Below are 25,889 nucleotides of genomic sequence, written 5' to 3'. Positions count from 1 at the left end.
GTCAGGTAAGGTCAGGTAAGATCCTGGTATAGTCACATCTCTTACTGGTGTGAAAGTGTCTACAGGTGTGGCAAAATCACAGTTATTGCAGTCATTGTCACTTGACAAAAAAATTGATTTCCAGTTCCAATTCTACAACAGGTGGAAATGAGCCTCTGACAGTATTTAAAACACAATGCTTATCCTTTTATTATTTTGCTTTTTAAAAATGCCTAGGTCTTTAGTTTCAAATCATTCCCAACATATGGATTTGTAACTTCCTAGTCTTACTCATTTTCTTATATTATACCCTTATTCATAGGAGAGGAAGTCTCCATGGCTTTTATTTTACTTTTTTAATTATATCTTTAATATCTAGATACTTCTTAAAAAAATAAGACACACATCATAGGATGTTGAAAATGCAAGAGTTGGGAATAATTATTTTTGGAATTCACAGCAGCAACAGACATCCTGTTTAAGATTTCATACCATCTTTAATATATGCTTTTTAAGTGACTGATAAATGCATAGCAGTGGTGGAATATGCTGTAGAGAAGGAAGCAGAGGAATAAGTCTCTGCCCTCAAAGAATTGACTTCCTACTTTGGAAGACAGTCTACAGTAAATGGCCACAGGATGGTCAACAGGCAGGATCATGTCAGGCTGATTATGTGTGCAGGTGGAGTTAGGTCAGCAGGAAATTAGCCAAAGAAGGCTCTTGCTTGGGTGAACTTTTCCCTGGTTCGCCAAGAAAGGAATACACACAGATTGGTAGAGAAACAAAAGGACAGTCATTGTGGAAGTTGCCTGGGAGACACAGATAGGGTTGTGGAATGTCCAAATCATAGGCAGACGATGAAAAAAGGGAGGCCTGGCTCAAGGAAAGGGGTTCTAAAAGGAATTACTGAGTGACAGATCCCTTTGCTTGAAGATTTTGATTGAAAGGTTTGGATTTGATCTAATTCGTAAGAGGAATAATGTTTGAAGTAGTTACCTTAGAGGCTGAGGCTGGATAGCTATTTGTAAACATTTGGTAGACACCAGTTATGTCCCTAGAAAATCTAATTTCTGCCCTTGAGGCGCTCTCAGTACAGTGTGATAAGTGTATTATAGCAATAGGAATAGTGGCGTGCTTATGGGGAGGCATTAAGATGCCAGGGGGGTACAAGGAATGGTGAGGGGGCCAGAGGAGGTGCTGCTTGGTGGATGGGTAAGGCAGGTGGGGAAGGGGGAGAAAGCATGTTCAGGCGGTGAGGATGGCTTTTACACAGGCAAGGAGGTGTGTGGTATTGTACAAACTGGTTTTATGTGGATAATACATATGTGTATCACACATAGGCTATGTGTGAGTTTGGAAGTGGTGCTAGAAGGTGGGAGGGGAATAGTAGGGCCAGACATGTAAGGCAGCTGATTTTTTCAGGCCATATCTATTAAGCTAAGGAGAATTGGTTTTATTTTTAAAGTATAGAGAACAGTGTTCTAAATAAATTTGTGTTTAAAGAGGACCGCTCTAGAATTTGCAATGGCTAATGCGGTAGCCACATGTTGGCTATTTAAATGAAAATAAATGCTATTAAAATTAAAATTAAGAAGTCAGTTTGTCAGTTACACTAGCCACATTTCAGGTGGCTCAATAACTACAGGGTATTGGATAGCGCAGATATAGAACCTTTCCATCATCACAGGGAAAGTTCCAGTAGACAGAGCTGCTCTGGAGCCTTAGCAACTGGAAGGGATCACCTCAGAGACAGGGAGCCCAGATAGGAGACAAAAGTCTGATACTTTCAGGGAACTTTGAGGATTTGAACCAAGGGAGTGGCATTGGTAATGGCAAGAAGGGGAAGGGGAGAAGACATTTTTAGGACATGGAGGCAATGGAGCTGTAATCCACAGAATGTTGAAGGTTAAGGAGTTGGAGGATTCTGGCTTTGGAGCGCTGGTGATGTCATTCACCAATTTAGGGAAAATGGGAAAGGGGTGCAGCACTGATGAGGAAATAATCCATTCAGTTTTGACTTGGTCTAATTGGAGGTACTGTAAAATGTCCAGGTGAAAATGCCTGATAGGCACAGGGTTCACGTCTTCTAGAAGTTTGGGGATTGGTTCGACAGGTCAGCATCAGCATGGATGAGATCATGAGGCAGTATGAAGAGAGTGAGAAGGTGTTTGAAGGTGGACCTCGGGGGAACATCATCTTTCAAGGGTGGACAACAGATGGGGTGCCTGAGAAGTCAAGAGAGGCAGCTGGAAAGTCCAATGGGTTGAAATTTGCAAATGTCAAGCAAGGGAGGCTAGAGTTTCAAAAAGGAGTGAGTGCTACCGAAAAAGCTCAGGAACAAAATGTATTTACAGCATTTGGCAAGAATACAGCCATTTGTGATTGAGAGCATTTTTAGTGGAAACCAGAATCCAGGGGATGGAGGAACGACAAGGAAGCCAGGAAGCGGAAGTAGAGGTGGACTGACTTTTCATATCAGGGCTGTGAAGGAGCAGGAACAGTAATAAAGGGAAAACAGTCCTCTGAGATAGGCTTTTAAAGGTATATTTAAAAAAATAAGATGAGGGCACCTGGGTGGCTCAGTCGTTAAGCGTCTGCCTTCTGCTTAGGTCATGATCCCAGGATCCTGGGATCGAGCCCCGCATCGGGCTCCCTGCTCGGCGGGAAGCCTGCTTCTCCTTCTCCCACTCCCCCCGCTTGTGTCCCCACTCTCACTGTGTCTCTGTCAAGTAAATAAATAAAATCTTTAAAAAAAAATAAAAAAATAAGATGAGAACAGAGCCATTTTTGCATTAAGGGGAAGCTCCTGTCAGAGGAGCAGGACCTGGCAGGGCATTACTCTTTTCCCTCAGCCTTTCCATTCTCAACACACATATTGATAATTTGAAATATTACTTTAATGTGCTTGAGGCATTTCTGGTAAATTGGATTATGTAATTCTTGAATTGCTTTTGAGTATATGGTGTTTATATTGGCCAGTGTGGCAAAGAGAGCCTAGTGTAGTGGGGGAAAAAAATCCCATGTATAGTGCTCACAGTCTATCTGACTTAAAGCAGATATTTAACCTCTCTGAATCTCAGTTGCCTTGTGTGTAAAAAAGATGATAGTATATATTCCATGGGATTCTTTTGGAAATTAAGGAAGATACGGAAGGTTCAGCACCTTGCACATAAAATATATTCAGCAACTCTGAAGTCCCCTCACTTCCATTGAGAAGGGGACAAAAAAATATGGAGTAGTGTTATTATTACTATCACTACTTCTACTGTTATTATGATTACAATTTTAATCCAGCACTGGTATTTTTTTGTAAGCCAGGTAACTGAAGGTGGGGGGGCAGAATCTAGGGGCTCACCACTGGATACCTTGTACACGGAATTTATGTTCAGTAAATACTAGATAATCCAATGGATGAATCAGAGAGAGAGACTGAGGCTGTAAATCCAATCATTTCACTTCCCAGAAAAGGAAACCCAGGTTCAGAGAGGTGATGTACTTTGTCCAAAGTTCAAAAACAAGGTCATGACAGTCTTCGGGTTCAATGGCAGACTTGCGTTGCTTCATCTATAGCAGTGGTTCTCGCCTAGGGTGATCCTGTCACCCAGGGGCTATCTGACAATGTCTGGAGGCACTTTTATTGTCAGGCTTGCGAAGAAGGAGCTACTGGCATCTAGTGGGTAGAGGCCAGGGATGCAGCTAAGCATCTGTGCACAGGACGGCCACCGCAACAGAGATTTATCTGGCCCCAGATGCCAGTAGTGCCGACATTGAGAAACCCTGACCGCTGTTACACCAACAGTACACAGTCGTTTATTGACTGCCTACCAGGTGGAAGCACTGTGTTGATACTGTGAAGAAAACCAAAGCGATCAACCCTTTGTCCTTGTCCTTTGGGAGTTTGCAGGGTAGAGGAGAAGGACATTAATTCAGTCTCTGGGACATCTCCTTTCCAATTATTTCCAGCATGCATACACATCTGAGATCATCAATTTTGTGTAATGTTTAAATTATTAACATCCAGAGATGACCACGTTAAATCTCAAAGTGAGTTTAAGGGGCTGCAATCTTAAATCTAAGCACAAATGAGAAAAAAAAAAAAACCCTCAAAATTGTACTTATACATATACTTCCTACTTATACATATACTTCTGATATTCTATTTTAACCAGTACTTACAGGGAGGCCAAGTTTTCCAGAAAACTGTAATGAGGCTATTGCTTGGGGAGAAATGAAGGGTCTCATTTGCTTTGAGACCATTTCGTATGCTGAAGCTTCTGTAGTCTAATTATAGAGACAAAGCACATAAACTGCAAGCTATTTAAGAATAGCACTATAAATATAGTGCTATTTTGTTTTAGGGAGTTCAAAATTTATTTATTTATTTTTTAAAGATTTTACTTATTTATTTGAGAGGGAGAGAGAGCATGAGAGTGGGGAGGGTCAGAGGAAGAAGCACATTCCCTGCTGAGCAGGGAGTCCGATGTGGGACTCAATCCCGGGACTCCAGGATCATGACCTGAGCCGAAGGCAGTCGCTTAACCAACTGAGCCACCCAGGCGCCCCAAAATTTATTTTTGAGAAATATACAATGCTAGAAGCTCATGGACAAAATGTGGAACAAAGTATTTAATTGTGAATTAGAGAACGAAGCCATTTGTGGCTGTCAGATAAAGCCTTCCGGAACATTTACAGTACTGTATTGTTAGGCTGTCTTCCTGTGATGTCAGTTTCTGTGGGCCATCAAGAGAGAAGGTAACATGAGGGGAAGGAACGCAAACAGCCATGTATTTTTGCATTTAATACACAGCACGGTTGTAAGCACGCTCATGGCCATTTGCCCTGGATCTTTTACTTGTATCACCTTATTGGTGCAGGAGAGTTCACAACCATATCAGTGGGGGAGAAAGTGATTTTATTATATTTTGAATGGGATATATGGGAGCCTCAGGAAACCGTTCTTCCATTGTCATGGGAGCAATTATAAATCAAGTATCACAATTTCTGATCTGCTGCTTCTACATTTTCTTTCTTGGGATATTATTAAAGCCATAAGGATCCTTTCCAGAACAAGATAGATCGAGTAGTTCAAATAATTTTATTTGTTAAAGATTTTATCATTGTGCTTTCAAATAAGCAAGCAATAGCTTATTTGTTTGTAGATAGGCCAGACTTCCACCAGATGGCAGTAAACTCTTATTTCCTAACTGTGCAACAGACTTTGGATTTAATTAATTAGTTAAAAACTTAGTACGCAAGAACCTGTACATCAGCATAGAATCTTACGAATATTAGGGTTATAGTTTTAAATATCTCTGTATTTAGTTTTCCATTAACTATATCAGCCATAGTTTATGGTTTGTATGTTTGTGTATGTATAGGTATATATAAATAAATATGACGGAAGAATATATATACCAGGTCCTCTATACACAACACACACACACGCACACGCACACACACACACGCACACGCACACACACACACACACACACACACACGTAAATGTTATATGTCAAAATATAAATTGTGCCTGGCACATATAAGCATTTAATAAAGGTTATTTTTTCCCTTCTTTTCTTTTCTAGACTTGTCAGTCAGAATAATAGATTGTCTCTGAAATGCCAGGCATTGGAAAAAAAAAACAAAACATATAGATATATAATTATTTAAAAATATACAAGCGATGATTTTAATGTTATATATCATAAAAATTCATCAAAACACATTTCCTCATAAAAAACTAACATTTTTGTTTTAAGAAAATGAGCATATATTGTGGACTTAGAAGGGTTCTGTCTGCTTCTTGATATTGTGTTAGGTGGAAAGTTGCAGTTGTCTTTCACTTGACTGTGGTACAATCATGGTTTTCATTGCCTAAGTGTTCATGATATTTCTCTGTCTCTCTCTCTTTCTCTGCCACTTCTCTATTCTGACTTGTGACATTCTCTACCTGACTCCTTTCTAGCTCTCTTTGGCCATTCGAATGAGAACTCCCTTCAAGGGTTCATACTGGGTCTCTGCTCTTCATAGTCTCCCTGTTACTCACCTCCATGGAGTCAGTGGGCCAGGAATTTGATCTCGGATATCCCACTGCCATTGAAGCTCAATAAATATATCTAAGATTGAATTGTTTCCCCATGAAACAGTGCATTTTCTTAGTGCAGTGTTAAAAACCTGAGAGTCATGACAAACATTTTTCTGTCTCAGTTTACACATTCCAATTCTACTGACTCGGTCTCCATAACATCTTCTGCATCTGCTTTTTCCTTTACATTCAGCATGATTATTTTTGTCAGGCCTCTGCTACCTCTTACTAGAACCACCATGCTTGGTTTCTTTGCCTCTTTCATCCCCCGTCTCCATCTTCTACTGACCATGGCCAGTTGAGGATTTTTAACGTAGTGTTTTTGCAAACACTTCCCCAGTGATATTCAAAATCTTTCTGAAGATGTAAACCCATTAACCTATGGTTTAAAAGCCCCATTGGTCTGGGCTGGCTTGGATCCTACCTTGGATCATGCCCCTCCTCTTTATGGAGGCAGGAGGGAAGTAACATGGTATCGTAATTAAAGGATGGAACTTTGGAATCATCAGACCTGTGCTTCCGAGTGGTGTGACTTTGCACAGAAGACTTCACTTGATGTGCCCCACTGGGGCCTCATCTGTAAAGTGGGGTGAAGAATTCCTCCTAATAGGGGGCACCTGGGTGGCTCAGTTGATTGAGCATCCAACTTGGATTTTGGCTCAGGTCACGATCTCAGAGTAGTGAGATCGAGCCTCGAGTGGAGCCCTGTGCTCCAAGCTCAGCAGGGGAGTCTGCTTGAGATTCTCTCTCTCCCTCTTGCCACCCCCCCCCAATTGCCCACTCTTTCTCTCTCTAAAACAAATAAACTTTTTTTTTTTAAAAGAAAAGAATCCCTTCTAATAGGATAATTGTAAGGGGAAATGAATTAACTTTTAAAAACATATAAAAAGTATTCCATAAATGACATTTCTGGGTCTTCTCTGAACAGTCTCATTTTCTTATCTTGAATGATCTATGAATTATCTATGAGTGAATGCCAATTCATTTCCCCTGTACTGTCTTTCTTCTTCACTCTTTTCTTTCTCTGCCAGTTATGATTCAATCCATCCTTCAAGGCTTATCTTGGATGCTACCTTCTCTATGAATAATCCTTTTTTTTTAAGATTTTATTTTTTTATTTGAGAGAGAGAGAGTACAAGTGGGGGTGCAGCAGCCGAGGGAGAAGGAGAAGCAGGTTCACCGCTGACCAGGAGCCTGATGTGGGGCTCGATCCCAGGACCCTGAGATCATGGCCTGAGCCGAAGGCAGATGCTTAACTGACTGAGCCACCCAGGAGCCCCTCTATGAATAATTCTTGGCTACATTTGCCCACCACAGATCCCTCCTTCCTCTGACCTATATTATTTATAAATTATTCATTCTTGTCTGGTATCTCTTGTCACATTCTATTTTATATTACAGCTAACTGTATTTATGTCTTATTTTCCTTCCTAGATTGTAACGTCTTGTGGTCAGGGACCATATTCTCTTCGTCTTTGCTAAAATACCATATGCCATAATGCTTTGCCCATTATAGATGTTCTATTAATGTTTGTTGAATAAATGATTGAAAAGCATATTAGGTCTTTCCAAGGGGAAAAAAAAGTTCTCTCTCTCTAATGCCAAATTTATAATTTATTTTTAACATAAAGAAATATTTCCTTTAAAGTCCTAAAAGATTCCGGAATCTTCACATGACCATGTCTTTTTACCCCTTCTTTAGAAATAATATATTTTTGATTCATCCTTAGTCTAATTACTTTAATAATTGCTGCTCTTATATTCAGAGAAGGAAAGCAGCAGTATAATTAAAACATACATTAAAGCATATATTTATTTGGTCTTCAGTTAATATTGGTGAATTTATATAGGCATAGATATATTTGGGTGGCTTCCCCTCCTCTTCCTCCTCTTTCTCCTTATTATTATCACTTTAATGAATTTACTGAAGCCATAACTCCATATTAATTATTAAAAAAAAACACATTATAGCCAGAGAGACACAAGATGAGGCAAAATCTAACTGATCAGCACCATCTTTAGTATTGTTGCCAAAGACATGAATATATAAAATTTAATGACATATAATTAGTACGATTAAGCTTTGGTCATAGACTTTTCTCATTTAACAGCTGAGGACCCTGAGTTCCAAGGTTAGGTGAACTTTCCTAAAGCTCATGGGTATCTCTTCCCAGGGCAGAGCCTGGAGTCCAGTTTCCAGACTTCCCTGAGGGATTGACCTTGGGGATTGAAATGGGTGACCCCAAGTGGGTGAAATATGTGAAGACTGAATTTCAGAAAGTAGCGTTGTCTTTGGGATGGAATATAGCTTACATTTTAGAGGCATACATGATTTTGTGTTTGACCTAAGTATGTTAATTCCTGTTCCTTTACACATTTTATTTAGGATACATCATGGTTTCCAGCATGAATTCCCTCCACAGTGTCTGTGGCCAAACTACTCTTAACGCTTATTGAATGAACGCTTTGACCATGAGATATATCCATGGCTAAACATGCTGCGTATCTTTTGGAAATAATTTAGCTATAATTTTAGTATGGCTATTTTTTTAACTTAAAAAACATCTGAATTCTTCAAATTGAAAACAAATTAAAAAATGCAAAACAGTAATGCGTGACTAAAATAGCTGGATAAACCCCTCCCGGGCACTATGCTGGAACTATCATTACTACCAAGGAAAAGTGTGTCGTTTTGTGTTTGATTAATCAGTACACAGGAGGCCAGTTAATTCCCTATCTTTTTGGCTTTCTCCCTTTCACTCTTGGATTCCAAAAGCAAGAATAAGCCTGTTTTGGAATTAATTCTTTTATTTGTAATTCAAGGGAATTTAAGGAGCCTGAGATACGTATCTCCAAAGAAAAAGAAAAGTTCTGCCTCAGATCTCCCCAGTTGCTGGCCTAGCACTAAGGGGCAACTTGTAACTGGATTCCCCTTTTCTTGCCCTCTCCCCTGCCTCCCATTGTTAGTTCTAAAACCTGAGAGACTCCTGTCATGTGACTCTTGGGCTGGGTTCTGCTTTCTATCCACTCCCCTCCCTTGTACCTCCCCACTCCAGCCCTCAATTTCTGGTTTGTTTAACCACAGTTTAGTTTTCTCTGACCTTAGAATTGGTGTAAATGGAGTCATACAGTGTCAGGCTTCTTCCACTTAAAATATTTTAAAAAATTAATATGTAATTGACATATAACCTTTTATTAGTTTAGACGTACAACATAATGATTTGGTGTGTGTATATATTGTGAAATGATTACTGCAGTTAAGTCTAGATAACATCCATCACCACATGTAATTATTGGATGAGAACTTTTAAGATCTACTGTCTTGGCAACGTTCACACATGCAGTACAGTATTGTTAACTATAATCGCCATGCTGGACATTGTACCCTCAGGACATATTTTCTTATAACTGGAAGTATGTACCTTTTGACTCCCTTCACCCATTGCACTCATGCCCCATCTTCCACCTCTGGCAACCCACCACTCTGTTCTCTGTACCTATGAGCTCAGTTTGTTTTAGATTCCACAGATAAGTGAGATCTTACAGTATTTGTCTTTCTCAGATTTATTTCAGTTAGCACAGTGTTGTCAAGGTCCATCCATATTGTGGCAAATGACCGGATTTCGTACTTTTTTTATAGCTGAACAATATTCTGTTGTATATATTTTTGAGATCCAGCCTTGTTGCTATATCAGCAGCTCATCATGTTTATTACTGAGTATAGTACTCCATTGTTTGAATATGCCCCATTTTTATTTATCCATTCTCCTGTTACATGGTAAGCATTTTTGTCTAAACCTAATTTCTGGCTCTATTTTATGTCCCTACCATTGTTTTCCCTTCTGTCGCCCCTGCTCATTATCCTTAAAGAATGTGTCTGTCCATTTTAGTTGATTTTCCTGGGGTATGGTAACCTCTGCATGCCCAGTTCTTCAGCTGAGCAAAGCTTTGTTTTGTATTATCTTTGATCGTTGCTTGTATTCCACTAATTTTCTCTTCCTCTTCAGTACACCCATCATCCGTTAATTGATAGGCCCTTCTCTGGTCCTCCATGACTACTTGCTTTTTCCTCATTTTTATTTCTTTATACCCCTCCTCTGTATTGAGAGATGGCTGTTCAATTCTTTTATGCTTTGCATCACTCATTTCCTGCAGCATCAAATGTGCTTTTTATTGCTGCCAACATGGAGTTTAATTTTGTATTCGTGTTTTCATTTTTAGTGAAATCCTTCTTCACTTCTTTTTATAATTCTTTATATTTGTATATTATTATTTATGTCATTATTTTTGTATTGTATTTTCAGCTGTTCATTTTATTCTGTTGTCTTTACATGGAGGAAATGTTTACTTACACTTTCTTGAATATGTCAAACCATTTCCTGAAAGTCGATTTTGCATCATACCATAGAAAATATTCAGAAAGACTCTGAGAAAAGAATTTCCCCTTATAATATGCTTTTTAATCAGTCCCATGTTGTTTTTTCTTTCCTTCCTTCCTTCCTTCCTTCCTTCCTTCCTTCCTATCCTCAGACAAGTGGGCTCTGTGCAGAGCCAGATGGGTTGAGTGGATGGTCATTTTGTTCTATTTGTTAAAATTCTTGATCCTTTTTCTCAGTCTTCAGCCGTAAGGCCCACTGTAGGTCCCAGGTCCCGCAGATGGCGACTCTGCCTGCCTGGGCTCTGTGGCCCTTACTTCTCTCTTCTACCCCTTTGCTATTTCTACAATGTTAGGCAGTCTAATTCCCACATACGAAGCCACTGTTCTTGCTCTTCTCTTTCTTCAGGAAGTGCTTCTCGGAAAGCCCTCTGCTATTATCTGCCCCCTCAACTCTCTGCCCATTTGTTTTCTGAGCTTTGTTGCATTTCTGTGGTCATGAGAAGACAGAGGTAGTGGGACAGTGGATGGGAGTCCCGGGGAGACAGGTTTCTGCTTAGTCTAACAAGGGCTCCTCAGCGGCGCACACTTCTGTGTGGGTTTCTGGTGGGCAAATACTCGGGGTCTCTGAGAGAATGGACAAACTGTGGCAGCCACAGCAAGTATCTTAACTGTGCTCACAAGGCTGTTAGCTTAAAGTGAGGTGGAGGTATGCCGGGAGGGAAAAACTGGGGACGTGTCTGCTTCTCCCCCAGCACCAGCTGCTTTGTGAAGACCGACAGTTCATTGTAGATTTGGGTTTAGGTTGTTTTTCAGTCTTAGTTTTCAATGAGATTCAGACTTTTTTTTTTGTTTTGTTCTGTTTTGCTTTGGATCCTTTGCAGCACCTTCACTGATATTTAGTAATAAGTTGAGAGGACATTCCTCAGAGCTACTAGCCAAGTGTCGCTCTGAGAAAGACTCTTGACCTTACATTTTAAATGGTGACTTTCATGCCTGGGGTTACATATTAATAGACACCAACTGATTCATATTAAAATAGTAAAAATCAAGTGAACAACTCATTATTTAGAGAAAAACACCTTACTCATAAGTCTGTTGTTTTACAAATTATGAACTAGTTGTTTCAGTACAATGCAGACATCTTTTTGGGACTGTGTCATCAGGTGGGAGTCGGGAGGTATGGATTCTGGCCAGCTGGAAATGTGCGGGCCAACACTCAGCATATCCAGAGCTCATCCATCTTTGTTGGAATGACCCCCAAACCCCACAACACTCATGCATTAACCCTCATATCTGATACAGATATCTGATAGATAGCTCTTCTTTTGCTTGATTTTTCTTTTCTTGTGTATATAGCATGTGGAACATGATCTTGAATCGTTGTTACGAAGACTCTCCTTTGGTCTAATTTTAAAAATTGAGTTATTGATGAATAGCAGATTTTGTGGTGGGTAACATGACGAATTCTCTTGAAGGCTTCCTCGGAGAATGTGAGATTGTCAGCTCTCACTTGTTCAAAGATGTCAACTGTTCTAATATAAACAAAAGCAATAAACATGGCATTTTAGCTCATGTCTCCTGCAATTAGAGTTTGAAAGTAATGTTTTAAATTGTACTATTTAGTAATGGTTTCTTTCTTAGGTTTTTTTTTTTTAATATTGAATTTAGTTAAGGATACAATAGTGAACTGAATTAAAGATCATTGGTCTTGTTAATGTGCTTTTCATAGAGATTCAAAACTGGTTTTGTTTTGTTTTTTAGCTTAATCCTGATTATCGAGATGCTCAAAATGAAGGAAAAAATGTGGTGAGTGAAATCATTTTTTCCCCAACAAACTCCAAATATATTGTTTATATTTTATATGAACAAATTGAGAAGTTAATAGAAAATTTGAAGACTAGGGATTCTGAGAGAGATTCTCAGACTAGAGGCTGTGGATCACAGATAAAAAGTAAAAGATGACATGGCTTACATTATAAAAAGATGTCCAGTAAGGGGTATTTAGGGAGATTTCTAGCACCTTGGAGGCCATTTATGATAGAGCACTGAAGGCAGTGGGCATCTGGGAGATATGGTGGCTCTAGGTTTAGTTTTCAGAGTGCATAGAAGTTAGGAAGGAGAAATTGAATTATGGTATGATATTAAAAGAGGACAACAGACAATCCTTTCTGACTGAAAATAATTTGGGTTCTGTTTATGGGGAGAAATTGAGGCATCAAACAATTGTATGACTGATTTTTCTGATATTCTAAAACATGCTATTCAGAAAATCTCAATCTTATTTTAAAGCCAACTTTCATTAAGATATTTATTATTATTCAGTCTGATCTTTTATCGTTGTTTGTAAAAAAGATGACTGTATGACAACAACATGACTTCATTCAATAGAAAATTCTGAAATTGAGGATATTTGATGTGATACAGACAAAAGGTGGTTGATGGGCTGGATTTATATACATATCTATATATCTACATATTTTAGCAATTTAGCTAGATATTTTAATGTAAAATAGACACAGTCTATTTTTTAATTTTCTTAGGAGTTTAGCAGTCTCTTTTGGAATTGCTAAGAATTATTACTGCATCATCCAAAATTCTACCCTTTGACAGATGGGTTGGACTATTTAATTGAAATGACTTCTGTCTTTGCATTGGCTCTCAGCTTTATGTTTTATGAGGATATTGATATGGGGGAGGTGAATCAAATCAGAATTTCTGGACCTGAGTCAATCCTGTTTGACTTCTTTCTCCATCTATCAGGTTTACAATAGAAATAAAGCTGAAGTATCAAGTCATTGGCCCAATGAAAACTTTAATTTGTGTCAAAATGTCCCTAAACACAGTAGTAGGCTTGTTAGATCAGTTGGATCACTCATTTCTAATTCAGTTTTATGTCCCTGTGTGGACTCTTCTCTCCTCGGTTTTCAAATAGCTAGCCCAGGATTGTTGTGTTCTTATTTTCCTTTGATTTAGAAAAATGCCATCCGTAACCATGTTTAAAAGCTGAGTCTTTGGTTCTTGCTATAAGCTGATCAATGGTCTCTGGCCAAAGACCACCAGGAACGCACCTGTTCTTGAACAAGTGGAATTAATTACACATTGCACCCCCGGGAACTGTGGGGCCTCTCAGAGTGTGTTAGAAAGAACCTGTGGTAGGATTTGGGCTTGTATAAGATGGTTTTGGGGAGGATTTAAGGAAGGGGGGCTTACTGTAGATAGGAATGAATGCTGTCAGGAAGAGGAAGTATCTTAATACAGTTTATCTACAGGGAGGGCAAAAGATGAGAGCCAGGCTAAGGTTCTAAGTGCTAAAGAAGCAGCACTCATTTTAGGGGAGAGGGATCTTAGTTTTTATGGCTTGGACAACCTCCACATTTTGTTGGTGTTCAGACATGACTATGGAGCGGCCGTGTCTGATGTCAGTGTTCTGTGAAATCGTTCATGTTCACGGGAGGACAGTGTGGCCCATCCGTGAGCGTCGGGGTGCCCTTGGCCACACTGAGCCTGCCTGGTCATACCAGGACAACCATCGGATGTCAGGGGTTGCTTTTTCTCTTTCTCGAGGTCTTTATTTATGATATTCTACATGACTTCCGCGTTGTATAGAACCAGGGGAGTTCTACTTCTTGCGCCACCATTGACTTGTGTGGCCTTGGACATGTCAGATAGCCTTCCTGAGACTCCGTTTCCTACCCGAATGATGGGATGAGGATGTTTGCCCTGTGTTCGTCACCTATATGCCATGAGGTTAACATTCAATCAGATAAAAGGAAACTCTTTGAATAAAAGATGTTGGTAGGCTAAAAATGTACGTTGTTTCTGTTAGAAGGGCATCACCCCAAAGCTTCAAATTGTGCAATTGAATTACATCTCTTTGCTTACCTCCTTCCAGCTACATACTATTTGGTGATGCTGCTGATGCTTCTGGGCAGAACTGAGTGGGAGAGATAGAGTAGGAAGGTTTATGAAGCCGCACAGGGAATATAAGTAATGAATCCATGAAGTTTGCTGTTTGTGTCCATCGAGCTTTTAGTTAGACTTCATAGACTTCTTTCCTTTATGTTCTGAAATACAAGTTCTTCATCCACCTCTAAAAGTGAGAAAGAGCACTTTTCTGTGAGGCTGTTGTTACCAGCAGTACTTTAATTGCATATAACACAGGTGGGTCTGCTTTGCCCTAGAAATTTATGGCTGGATCTCATCTGCCATCTCAGAGAGGGATCCAACTGGAGACATTTGATTTCTTTTTTTTTTTTTTCCCTATCCTTAATCCCTAGCTTGAAAGTAAATAAAACTGAAAATATGGAACAGTAAAGCTAACAATATGGCTTCTCATTTTATAGACCATTTGCCACCTAGCAATAATTATGTTTCTGTCTAAAAAAGAAAACAAAGGAGCAGTTAGAGCTTAGCCTGTGAAAAGTGAAATCAATTTCCCCAAACAGAATGCTATCTCACCTCAGATCTGGGTTCCAGTAACACTGAGTTCACTGTGACCATGCTAATTATTTTTCTTTCCAAATTTTCCTTTATGTTGTCTATTTAATATCCAGTTAATATTTTTCCTGTAATTTAGAAACCTTTATCAAAATGTTGCCTTCCAGTTTTGAAGTCTCAAAGGTTAATGCATGGTGCTAGTGAAATGAGGCGGTGTGTGTCAGAGCTCCCATTAAGACCCAAATTGCTGTATTTATTCTACAAAGGAGCCTATTATTTCCAATCTTACAAATGTACAGCATCCACAGGGACCCTGTAAACATTGGAACTGTGTCAAGCCCAGCTGGGAACCTGACAGTCATCAGTTTTCTCCTTGAAAGGCTGCATCTTTTCAAATGGCTCTTTGAAGGGGATTTTTTTTTTTTTTGGAATAACACCACCCATTTTCACATTACCATATTGATGTGGAATGTGATCTGATTTTTCAAGGGAGTGTCTTTGTCTATGCTGGGGATTCTCAAGCTCAGCAATACTGATAGATTGGCCCGGAGAATTCTTTTTTGTGGGGTGCTGTCCTTGGCACTGTCGGAGGTCTAGCACATCCATGGACTCTGCTCACTGGATGCCAGTTGTCGTCCACCCTGCTCTCAGTTGCGGCAACTAAAAATGCATCTGGAAATTGCCAAAGGACCCCCCTGGGGTCCAGACTCTCTGCCCGTTGAGAACCACCAGTCTTTGTGTATAGACATACATAAATAGCAGTGTTCTAGGAACCATGATACTTGGCTGAAATGTACTGGAAGATTCTATTTTATAGACTTTTTTGGGGGAGAGTGGTGGTGGGGGACCAGATTTTGAACAAAGACCCCCAAATTTCCTTGAGTTTATATTCATCAGTGGTAAGGTGATAAGGAAAAGAACGGAAAAAGGGTCATAGTAGGAATGAGTTTAAGAGTAACAGAATCTTGGGCGCCTGGGTGGCTCAGTCGTTAAGCGTCTGTCTTCGGCTCAGGTCATGATCCCAGGGTCCTGGGATCGAGCCCCACATCGGGCTCCCTGCTCCGTGGGAAGCCTGCTTCTCCCTTTCCCACTCCCCCTGCTTGTGTTCCCTCTCTCGCTGTGTCTCTCTCTGTCAAATAAATAAATAAAATCTTTAAAAAAGAAAAAAAAAGAATAACAGAATCTTAAGGAACCAGGCAAGAGAAGAAGCGTCTGCAGCTTTAAATGGCAGGGTTATGTCTGTTACATAAAGTCAGCCGTGAGAGCCCTGGAGGGTCTGACCAAAAACACATGCCTGCACGTCATGATGCTGCCTTGCTGGGGCCGCACGCGGGTCTGCATCAGCCCCGAAAATGCATATACGTTCTTTCTTACAGAATGTCTCTGGCTCCCAGCAACAGAATTGCAACGTGATGTCTCTGCTAAAAATTCGATGACTCACAAATGAGTCAACAGAGAAGGTGTTACAGGAGGCTAAGGGCTGTGCCTCCACCAGCAGGGCCCAGGACAGGCGGGAGAAGCGAGGAGAAGCCGGGAGAAGCGAGGAGAAGCCGGGAGAAGCCGGGAGAGCCATTCGTTTACTCGGCTGTTTCTTCATAAGGGGATTTTTGACTTGTATAACCCGAGAGGCTGTGTGCCTTTGCTTCCAAGAGAAAACGCCAGTTTTATAAGAGCCCAGCAGACTAGGTTAACATTCTGAGGCACTGCATTCCCTAAGTGCAGGGTTTTGGATAGCTAGCTGATATTAAATCTAACACCTGCTTAAGCTTTCTTGGACCTTAAATGTATTTTCACGATGTGAGAAGGGAGGGCATTTCGCTTTTGTAATTCTGTGTGTCTTGTTTCTTTCTTTCTTTCTTTCTTTCTTTTTTTTTTTTAGTTTTTTTTTTGTGTGTCTTGTTTCTTACTTAAAAAAAAGATATGGGTTTACAAACAAAAGCCACAGGCACACAATTTTGAACAGAACTGCCTTCATATTATAGGAATACAATATTGATTTTTCTTATGGATTGAAGCTTGATCCATACATTTAAAAATTATATATTTATAACTCATCATTCATGTTTTATTGTTCACAAATTTTGAGGGGCTGTCTTGAAATTTACTGTGGAACTGTTTATGAAGGGGAGTTTGTTAAGCAAATTAGCGGAGTATAAGAGATTAAAAGCAAAATGTATAGCACTGCTTTAAAAAACTGCAAAAGATGTTAGAAATTCTTTTCACCCATAAATAATTGTTATACTATTTATAAATGGAATTTATCTATTCATTAAATCTTCTTCCTCCCCCTCCTCCCCCGGGGACCTAAGCAAATTATTTAGGGGTGTAGTGGTACATTCCACTTATCCTATGTAATTAAAATTAAACCATAGGTCTTAAATAGTATGAGTAATTCAGAGTGACCTCTTTTAATTAGACCTAATAAACGAGGTTTCTTTCTATGTTTGGAAAAAAATGTTATTGTTCATTATAAGAGTGTCAAAACAGAGAGGTTTCTAACTACTTTAGTTGGGAACCCACGTATTACCAAAGGGGGTGGAGTAGGAGGACAATCTAGGAACCTGGATCTGCTTTCTTTTTGTAAGGCTAGAAAATTTATTTTATGAGCATTTCAAAAGGAGAGTATATACAGTAGGATTGACTTGTACTAAATGAACTCACAAGTGACTGATGTATAAACCACAATGCCAACTTTCAATTGCTAAGTAAATCTAAATTGTTGGGTTAGTTAGTGCATTTTCCTTGAAGTAAAATCTACAGCAAAAGCTGTTATAATTAGAAGATTGGTGTGCGGGAGGCTCAGGAAAGTAGATGACACATATTCTTTTTAGGGATATGGTATTCCTCCGAAAAGACCAGAATATTAATTTTTTGCATCTGCACTAGCAATGATGAGAGAAACTGCCAAATCCTGCTCACCGAATCTCTATTTATTTAGGTTATATGTTCATCTCTGTTAATAAAGCCTTTCTTCAAACATGGTTCAATATAATTGATTAAATTTTATTTTCCTTAATTAAAGTCATATTTTATTTGTGCCTTTCTAATAATCCACTGAAGCCACTTGTTCTCAAATCCCTTTGCCTACCTATTCGAAAAATCCTTTGGGTTATTTCTACAATTGACTGATCTTGTCCATTATTTCTGTGTTCCTATGTTATGAAGCAGTCTTCTCTCACATGTATTAATTAATGTTAATTATGTTGGTGGTTCTTTCTTTTGGCTGCAGTAGCACTGTAGAGTCTAAAAACCAGTTCTTTTATGATATTTCTTTGTGACTGTAATTCTTCTGGTCTGTTTCTCCTCAAGTTTTCATCTTATGAGGATTATAACGAAAGCAAACTTCCTCTTCTTTCAGAATTATCACTTCCTCTTCTTAAACCTTCTCCTTCCTCCTCTCTTGGTTTTCTTCTTCATCATAGTCATTATCATTTTCAATATCAGATGGCACCACCATTTTTACCATTGAGAAGGAATTCCTAGTTGCAAATGGTATTCTCCTGGGCCCCATATAAGAGGATTCTATAGAACTTCTTGAGGCTTTCTTGGCGTTAGCTATTTGCACCCAGGCAGAAGTGTGGTTCTTGCGTCACCATTATGTTCCAGGCAAAATGCTTCTTTGCCATCCATATCTTAGTATAACCCCTGAATTTTCATGTCGACCTACATGGCAGACATCAATGAAACAGCATCCTTTGGAGTTAGTTTGTTTGTTCATTTGTTCCTTCCTTCCGTTTCTTTCTTTCCTTGCCCCTCTCCCTCTCTTCCCTCCTACCCTTCCTTGTTCCTTTTCCCTCCCTGTCCTTTCCTCTCCCTTTCCTTCCTTTTTTCCTCCCTCCCTCCCTTTCTACCTTCCTTTCTTCCTTCCACAACTTTGAGATATAATTCACATACCATAAAATTCTCCTATTTATAAAAATATATAACTCAATGGTTTTTAACACAGAGCTCCAAAATTATAGCCACTATCAAATTCTACAACATTTTTCTTCTGCAGAAGAAAGCCTAAATCCATTAACAGTCACTCGCCCTCCTCCCCTCCCCCAGGCCCTGGCAGACATGAATCTATTCTCTCTAAGGATTTGCCTATTCTGGACATTTCGTATATGGGCTTATAGAATATGTGGACTTCTGTGTCTGACTTCTTTTACTTAGCATAATGTTTTCAAAGTTCATGCATATGCTATAGCATGTATCTGTACTTCATTCCTTTTTATGACCAGATAATATTCCATTATGTGCATATACTGCATTTTGTTTATCCATTCATTATTTGATGGGCATTTGGATTGTGTCCACATCTTGGCTTTTATAAATGCTGCTGTGAACATCCATGGACAAGTTTTGGTGTGGAAATATATTTTCATTTTTCTTGGATAGGTACCTAGACTCAGAGTTGTTGGTCATATGTTTAACATTCTGACAAACTGCCAGACTTTTCTGAAATGGCCACACCATTTTATGTTCCCCCAGCAATATATGACTGTTACAATTTCTCTGCATTCTCACTAACACTTGTTATTGTCTGTCTCTTTGGTTATAGCTGTCCTAGTTCATTTTACTAATTAGTAATGATGTTGACCATCTTTGCATGTGTTTATTGGCCATTTGAATATCTTCTAGGAGAAATGTCTATTCAAATCTTTTGCTCAATTTTTAATTGGGTTGTCTTTATTATTGAGTTGTAAGTGTTCTTTATACCTTATCAGGTATATGAGTTACAAATATTTTCTCTCATCCTGTTTTTTTTTAAATAGACACTATTTTTAGGGCAGTTTTAGGTTCATAGCAAAATTCAGTGGAAAGTACATGTTTCCATATACCCCTGCCACCACACAAGCACAACGTATCAACATTTGACACCAGAGTGGTACATTTGTTACACTGATTAACCTACTTAACATATTATTACCACCCCAAATCTGTAGTTTACATTAGAGTTCACTCTTGGCATTGTACATTCTCTGAATTTTGATAAAAGTAGCCATCATTTGACATGCATCCATTATTATAATATCATACACAATAGTCTCACTGCTCTAAAAATCTTATGTGCTCTGTCTTTTCATTCCTTTTTCCCCTCTACTCCCTGGCAACCATTGATCTTTTTATTGTCTTCACAGTTTTGCCTTTTTTGGAATGTCATATGGTTGGAATCATACAGTAGGTAGCCTTTTCAGACTGGCTTCTTTCACTTGGCAATATACATTTTAAGGTTCTGATGTGTCTTTGTAGCTTGATAGCTCATTTCTTTTTAGCACTGAATAATATTCCATTGTCTGGATGTCCCACAGTTTGTTTAACCGTTTGCCTCCTGCAGGACATCTTGGTTCCTTCCATGTTTTGACAATGACAAGTAGAGCTGTTATAGACATCTATTTCCAAGTTTTTGTGTGCATATTTTGGTAAATACTAAGGAGCATGATAGCTGGGTCATATGGTACAGTGTATGTTTTGTTTTGTGGGAAGCCACCAAACAGTCTTCCAATGTAGCTGTATCATTTTGCATTCCCACCAGCAATGAGTGAGTTTCTGTTGCACCACATCCTTGTCAGCATTTGGAGTCCTCAGTGTTTTGGATTTATTCATTCTAATAGGTGTGTGTGTGTGTGTGTGCGTGTGTGGTTAGCTCATTGTTGTGAGTGGCATCTCATTCTGTAATTTGCAACTCCCTAATGACATGATGCTGAGCGTCTTTTCATATGTTTATTCACCACCTGTATGTCTTTTTCAGTGAGATGTCTGTTCAGGTCTCTCACCCATTTTTAAATTGGGGAATTTGTTTTATTAATGCTGAAGTTTGAGAGTTCTTTGTGTATTTTGGGTAACAGTCCTTTATTAGATAAGTATTTTTGCAAATATTTTCTCCTCGTTTGTCGCTTGTCTTTTCATTCTCTTGACAGAGTCTTTCACAGAGCAGAAGAAACTGGTTTTCATGAAAACCAATTTATTAGCTGTTTCTTTCAGGGGTGGTGCCCTTAGTGTTGTATTTCTCTTGTACACTCCTGTTTTTCTTCTAGAGTATCACATTCATTTCCCTTTCCTTTGCCCTGTTTCTACCTTTTCATTCCCTCTTTCCTTGAGGATCTTCCTCCTAATCCATTTTGAGGGTTGAAATGCAGGAAATAAACAGAACTGTACAAAGACTCTCCAAATTTCAGTAGGGAATAACTAAAATGAAACCAAATGTTTTCAAGACCCAGAAGAATAAATTCCAAATGAAAGAATTTCACTTGAGTAGCTACTGTCAGAAATTTATTTGGGAAGAACTCTTAGCTCACAGATGGTCTTTAAAGACCCTTCCCAATCTCAAGATTCAGGAGCCTAATTTTATGTTACCTGAGCAGTCATCTCCCCCAACTCATTTGTCTGACCAGGCTACTCTTATTGGGTTATTTAAAGACATTTAGATTTTCTTTTCTCAGGATATGAGGTGTTTTTGTCCCTCACAGATTTTGTCTTCAATTCAGACTTCATTCCCTCAACTCAGATCACTGTGAAAATTCATCTCATGACCCATGAGAATTTTTTCAGAAGCCCTAAGGAAGGTTCTTAGTTGTGAGTTCTTTCCTACCCTTTGAGGAGTAACTTAGTGAGTGTTTGAGGGCTCAGGCCAGGCCACTGGCTTTGGTTCACTTGGATTAAGGGGTGGCTAGTTGAATTTGGGGTTGAGCATTCACTACCACAAACCACTGCTCCCTTCTCCTTCTTTCCTTCTCCTCCTTCCTTTTTCTCTCCTTTTTCCCTCTCTTCCCCTTTCCTCATCCTTCATCAACTGTAGGTAACTGCACTCATCTCTTTGTTTGAAGGAAATGATAATATTCATCTTCCTGTCTTTCAAATTTTTGTTGTAAGATTAGTGAGAACAGCAATGGCTTTGGTATCATGAGAGCTTTGTGTAAATTAAAAAATATGGTTTGCTTACTGTTTCTACATTTTTTTCCCTATATCTCTACATTCCCTTATAATATGCTGTAAGTTAGTTAAGTGTGCTTTTTTCCTGATCAATAAGTATAGTTTATACTTACTGATTAGAAACAACTATTATGGGGGTCAAACTACCTGGGGACAGTTTGCCAGACTTCTGCTTTCATTTAACTCTGAATTTTGGTCTCTGTAGAAGACATGTAAGTCAAAGATGTCAGGAACCACCAGTGCTTCTGGATTATGTGAGGTTTAGCACCTAACAGTCTTGCTCCTGCTTAGGAGCCCTGGGGGTTCCTTTGCCCATTCACAGTTCAGTGGTGCTACCAATTTGCACACCATTTTCAGAAGACATCACAATGAAACCGCAAAGGAAATGATATTCCCAATCTTGGGATGGAACTTCAAGTGAATGTTTTGGAATGATTGGGTGTAATATCTCGTTGTCATAGTGGCCATTAAACACCTGCTTGTCGTTGGGCATGGACTGCTTTCATCTACCTTTCAAACACTCCTTCTCTTCCCTACTTCAATTCAACTTCTTGTGATGGTACAGTGACACTCTCTTTCTCTCTCTCTCTACTTCTTTCATTTAAAAATTTCATTTCTGGGGAGCCTGGGTGGCTCAGATGTTGGGTGTCTGCCTTCGGCTCAGGTCATGGTCCCGGGGTCCTGGGATTGAGCCCCGCATCGGACTCACTGCTCGGCAGGAAGCCTGCTTCTCCCTCTTCCACTCCTCCTGCTTGTGTTCCCACTCTCGCTGTGTCTCTCTCTATCAAATAAATAAATAAAATCTTAAAAAAAAATAAAAATAAAAATTTCATTTCTTTCAATAAATACGTGTAAGTAATTATATTTATGTATGTAATTACCAATCTTATATTACTTTTGCTGTATCACTTTTTGGTTTCTTGTGCATCATATTCTTCCACAGGGATTGAGACTTGGTTCAAGTAAAAATATATAATTACCAATCTTATGTGGTTGCCAGCTTAAAATGGGGTGTTTTTCTCTCCCAATTATGTTCTGGGAGTTAGTCAGGAACTCTGAGACACTGCCATGTTGATTCTTGAATTTATGAAATCTAGATGATTCTACACACTATTTCTTCTCTCTGTTTTTTTAAATGTGGAATGATCAAAATTACTATGTAAATAGTTTTAAGTTTTAAGACAAGGTAAGGGAACACAACTATTATGACTGTTAGTGCTTTGATAATTTGCCCAGATCAAGCTGTCCCTCCAGGAGTGTGTGACTTATCACTATTGATAATAATTACCTCCAGGGCTGTCAGGCCTGACCTGCTTTCTCTGGATGATGTGAAACAGACATCTCCATGATCCAATGAAGAAATGATGGACAGATTTAAACCTTATCTCCTGATTAATTGGAGAATTTAATAAGAAACCTGCTAAAAATAAATAACTTTGTACCTCCTCAATAGAGAGATGGAGATCTTCCAACTTCAAAGAAGAAACGCCAGGCCGGGGAGAAGATTATGTATACTTTAGTGTCAGTCCCACATGGAAATGACATTGCGTCCCTTTTTGAACTGGATGCCACAACTCTTCAGAGAGCTGACTGCCTGGTTCCAAGGTAAAAAAAAAAAAAAAAAAAAAAAAAAATATATATATATATATATATATATATATATATATACACACACACACATACACACACATAAATATATTGTTTAGCCATATATACAATAAACAATATACAATATACAATAAATAATAAGATTTCTTTGAGTAATTATAATGGTAGGTAAGGAATTAACATATAATGTTAATAGAATTTTTGTGATATCAAAGGAGCAAGCATAAGTAAAGAACCACTGTGTAAAAATCATGCCTCTTTTGTGAGAAGATTCACATAGTTTGTTTTATTCTCATAAATAATTAAAATGTGCAGGATCAAAGAAATTCTGAAAAATTCATAAGAATTATTTATTCTTATTACTTGTAAGGCCTTTGGTTACTAACATGAAAAATGATCTAGGAGCGTTTCTATTAATACTTATATCATTTATTTCTATTATGTCAAATTCCAGCTTTCTTTTATTCATTCATTTATCCATTCATCCATTTGTTCATTTATTTAGTCATTCAGCCAATAAATTTTTATTGAACTTAACAGACATTGCCCTTGGCATTGGGAAGAGAACTGAACAAACTTAAATTCAAATGAGGCCGTAAGGCAATAGACAAACATAAAATAGAAGGCCAGGTAATATAAATGCTTTAAAAAAAAAAATTGCAGAGAGAGTTGTATTAGGTATGACTGTTCAGAAACGGCCTCTCTGATTTAGGACATTTGAGAAAAGACCTGAATGTTTTGAGAGATCAAGGCCTCCCCATCAGGAATGTTTCAAGCAGCAGGAACACGAAACAGAAAAATCTTAAAATTTATTAGGTGTGCTGAAGGACCAGCTAGGAAACCAATTAGACCTAAGTGAGTGATGGGTGAGAAAGTCGAACTGGTAATGAGGTAGCCAGGACTTACTGTAAGAGAATGTCTTACATTCTTTTGCTTGGATTCGATTATTTTAATTAAGCTCTTTTTGCCCCGCAACTGTCTATCTCCCAACAGTTGTGCTATGATGCACTATGATGCAGTCTCTAGGTGTTATCGAGGAGTTTTGCCCATATCATTAGATCTAGTGGGATGGTTCTAAATTGTCCTTGATAAGGCGCCTGGGTGGCTCATTCGTTAAGCGTCTGCCTTCGGCTCAGGTCATGATCCCAGGGTCCTGGGATCGAGCCCCGCATTGGGCTCACTGCTCGGTCGGAAGCCTGCTTTTCCCTCCCCCACTCTCCCTGCTTGTGTTCCCTCTCTCGCTGTGTCTCTCTCTGTTAAATAAATAAATAAAATCTTTAAAAAAAAATAAACTGTCCTTGATAGAGCGTTATTATACTTGGCCTTGGGAAGATGGCAGTGGTTATACTGAAGGTACGTACACAAGATGCAGACACCGCTGTGTAGGTGACTTCCAGGGAGCACTGCTGCACTAGCACTGTCAAGAAACTTTGCTTCCCAAGGTGTTACCTGGCTGTGCTTGTTCATGGGAAATGCTGCCCAGTCTTGGCTTTATATCAGCTGTCGCTCATGCTTTCCTGTTCCACTGTTATAAGCCTATAAAGAGATCCCATCTGAGGGTTTTCCCTGATCCAGGTTGCTGGCCTTCTCTTCTGAGTACTGGAATCTTCATCAATCCTTACTATAACTTTAATCATTTTAGATTTTAACTCAGCAAAAATGGCGTCCCCCTTGAACTCTAACCAAGAAAGTTTACATAAGAAAATGATAAAAGAATCTCACTAGAGAGTGCACAGACCCATGATAAGTGGTTGATTAAAGGTAAATTTAGTGGCAAATGAGAGGTAAATTAGTGGTAAATTTCTGATTATTTGTACAAGGATTGGTTTGTGCTATTTTAGATTTTTGAAATTCAGTTTTTATTGTATCTACCTTTATGAAGGAGCAGAACCATGATGCTGAGTGACTCGCTCTTTCCCAGAGGCCCTTGTTTTATTTGGTTCTGCCTTATTGACCTTAATGCTTTTTACCTCATGTTATATGATTTATTTATGCCTTATATTTCCTACCTAACTCTCAGCAACTTGGAGGCACAGAACTTACCACAATGCTTTTGTTTGAACAGATATTTTTACACATATTTGTTAAAGAAATGATAATAAAAGATTCACTAAAATGATAATGTTTGAGTTGGATGAAGTTCTAGCTGTCCTTTCTCAGGTATTTCCTCACAGTTCACATACAGTTGATTCTTGTTTTCCCCAGTACATTGAATTAACAAATACTGAGCCATTGTTCCTAGAAGAAACACGGGGTTAGGTTCCTGTGAGCCTCTGGTCACAATATTTTCATCAGTCAGTACCACATAACCTTGTGTTATGTGTATTTTTGTTTAAAGACACCTTATTTAATATGTATTGTTGATTCATTAACACTGAACTTACAGCCATCAGCACTATAACTCATGCCTGAATGAAGCTTATCTAACACGAGCATTTTCTCCATAAGGCACATTGCAGCCTTGTCCTTAGGATCACTGGACAGCAC

The 25,889-nt window shown here is 38.9% G+C and overlaps 1 protein-coding gene across 6 annotated transcripts in view; it reads left to right on the top strand.

The window, feature by feature from the left end:
- The window catches only part of ITPR2 (inositol 1,4,5-trisphosphate receptor type 2), a 493,497-nt gene that overhangs the window by 113,046 nt on the left and 354,562 nt on the right, over nucleotides 1-25,889 (top strand). For all 6 annotated transcript variants that reach the window (XM_032432655.1, XM_032432656.1, XM_032432658.1 and 3 more), the window contains 2 exons: nucleotides 12,204-12,248; nucleotides 23,248-23,399. In XM_032432655.1, the coding sequence (XP_032288546.1) occupies nucleotides 12,204-12,248; nucleotides 23,248-23,399 (197 nt within the window). The remainder of the gene's footprint in view (nucleotides 1-12,203; nucleotides 12,249-23,247; nucleotides 23,400-25,889) is intronic.

This window comes from Phoca vitulina, unplaced genomic scaffold, assembly GCF_004348235.1.
Source record: "Phoca vitulina isolate PV1807 unplaced genomic scaffold, GSC_HSeal_1.0 scaffold49, whole genome shotgun sequence".
Taxonomy (NCBI): Eukaryota; Metazoa; Chordata; class Mammalia; order Carnivora; family Phocidae; genus Phoca; species Phoca vitulina.
This window is presented reverse-complemented; position numbering and strand designations above follow the sequence as displayed.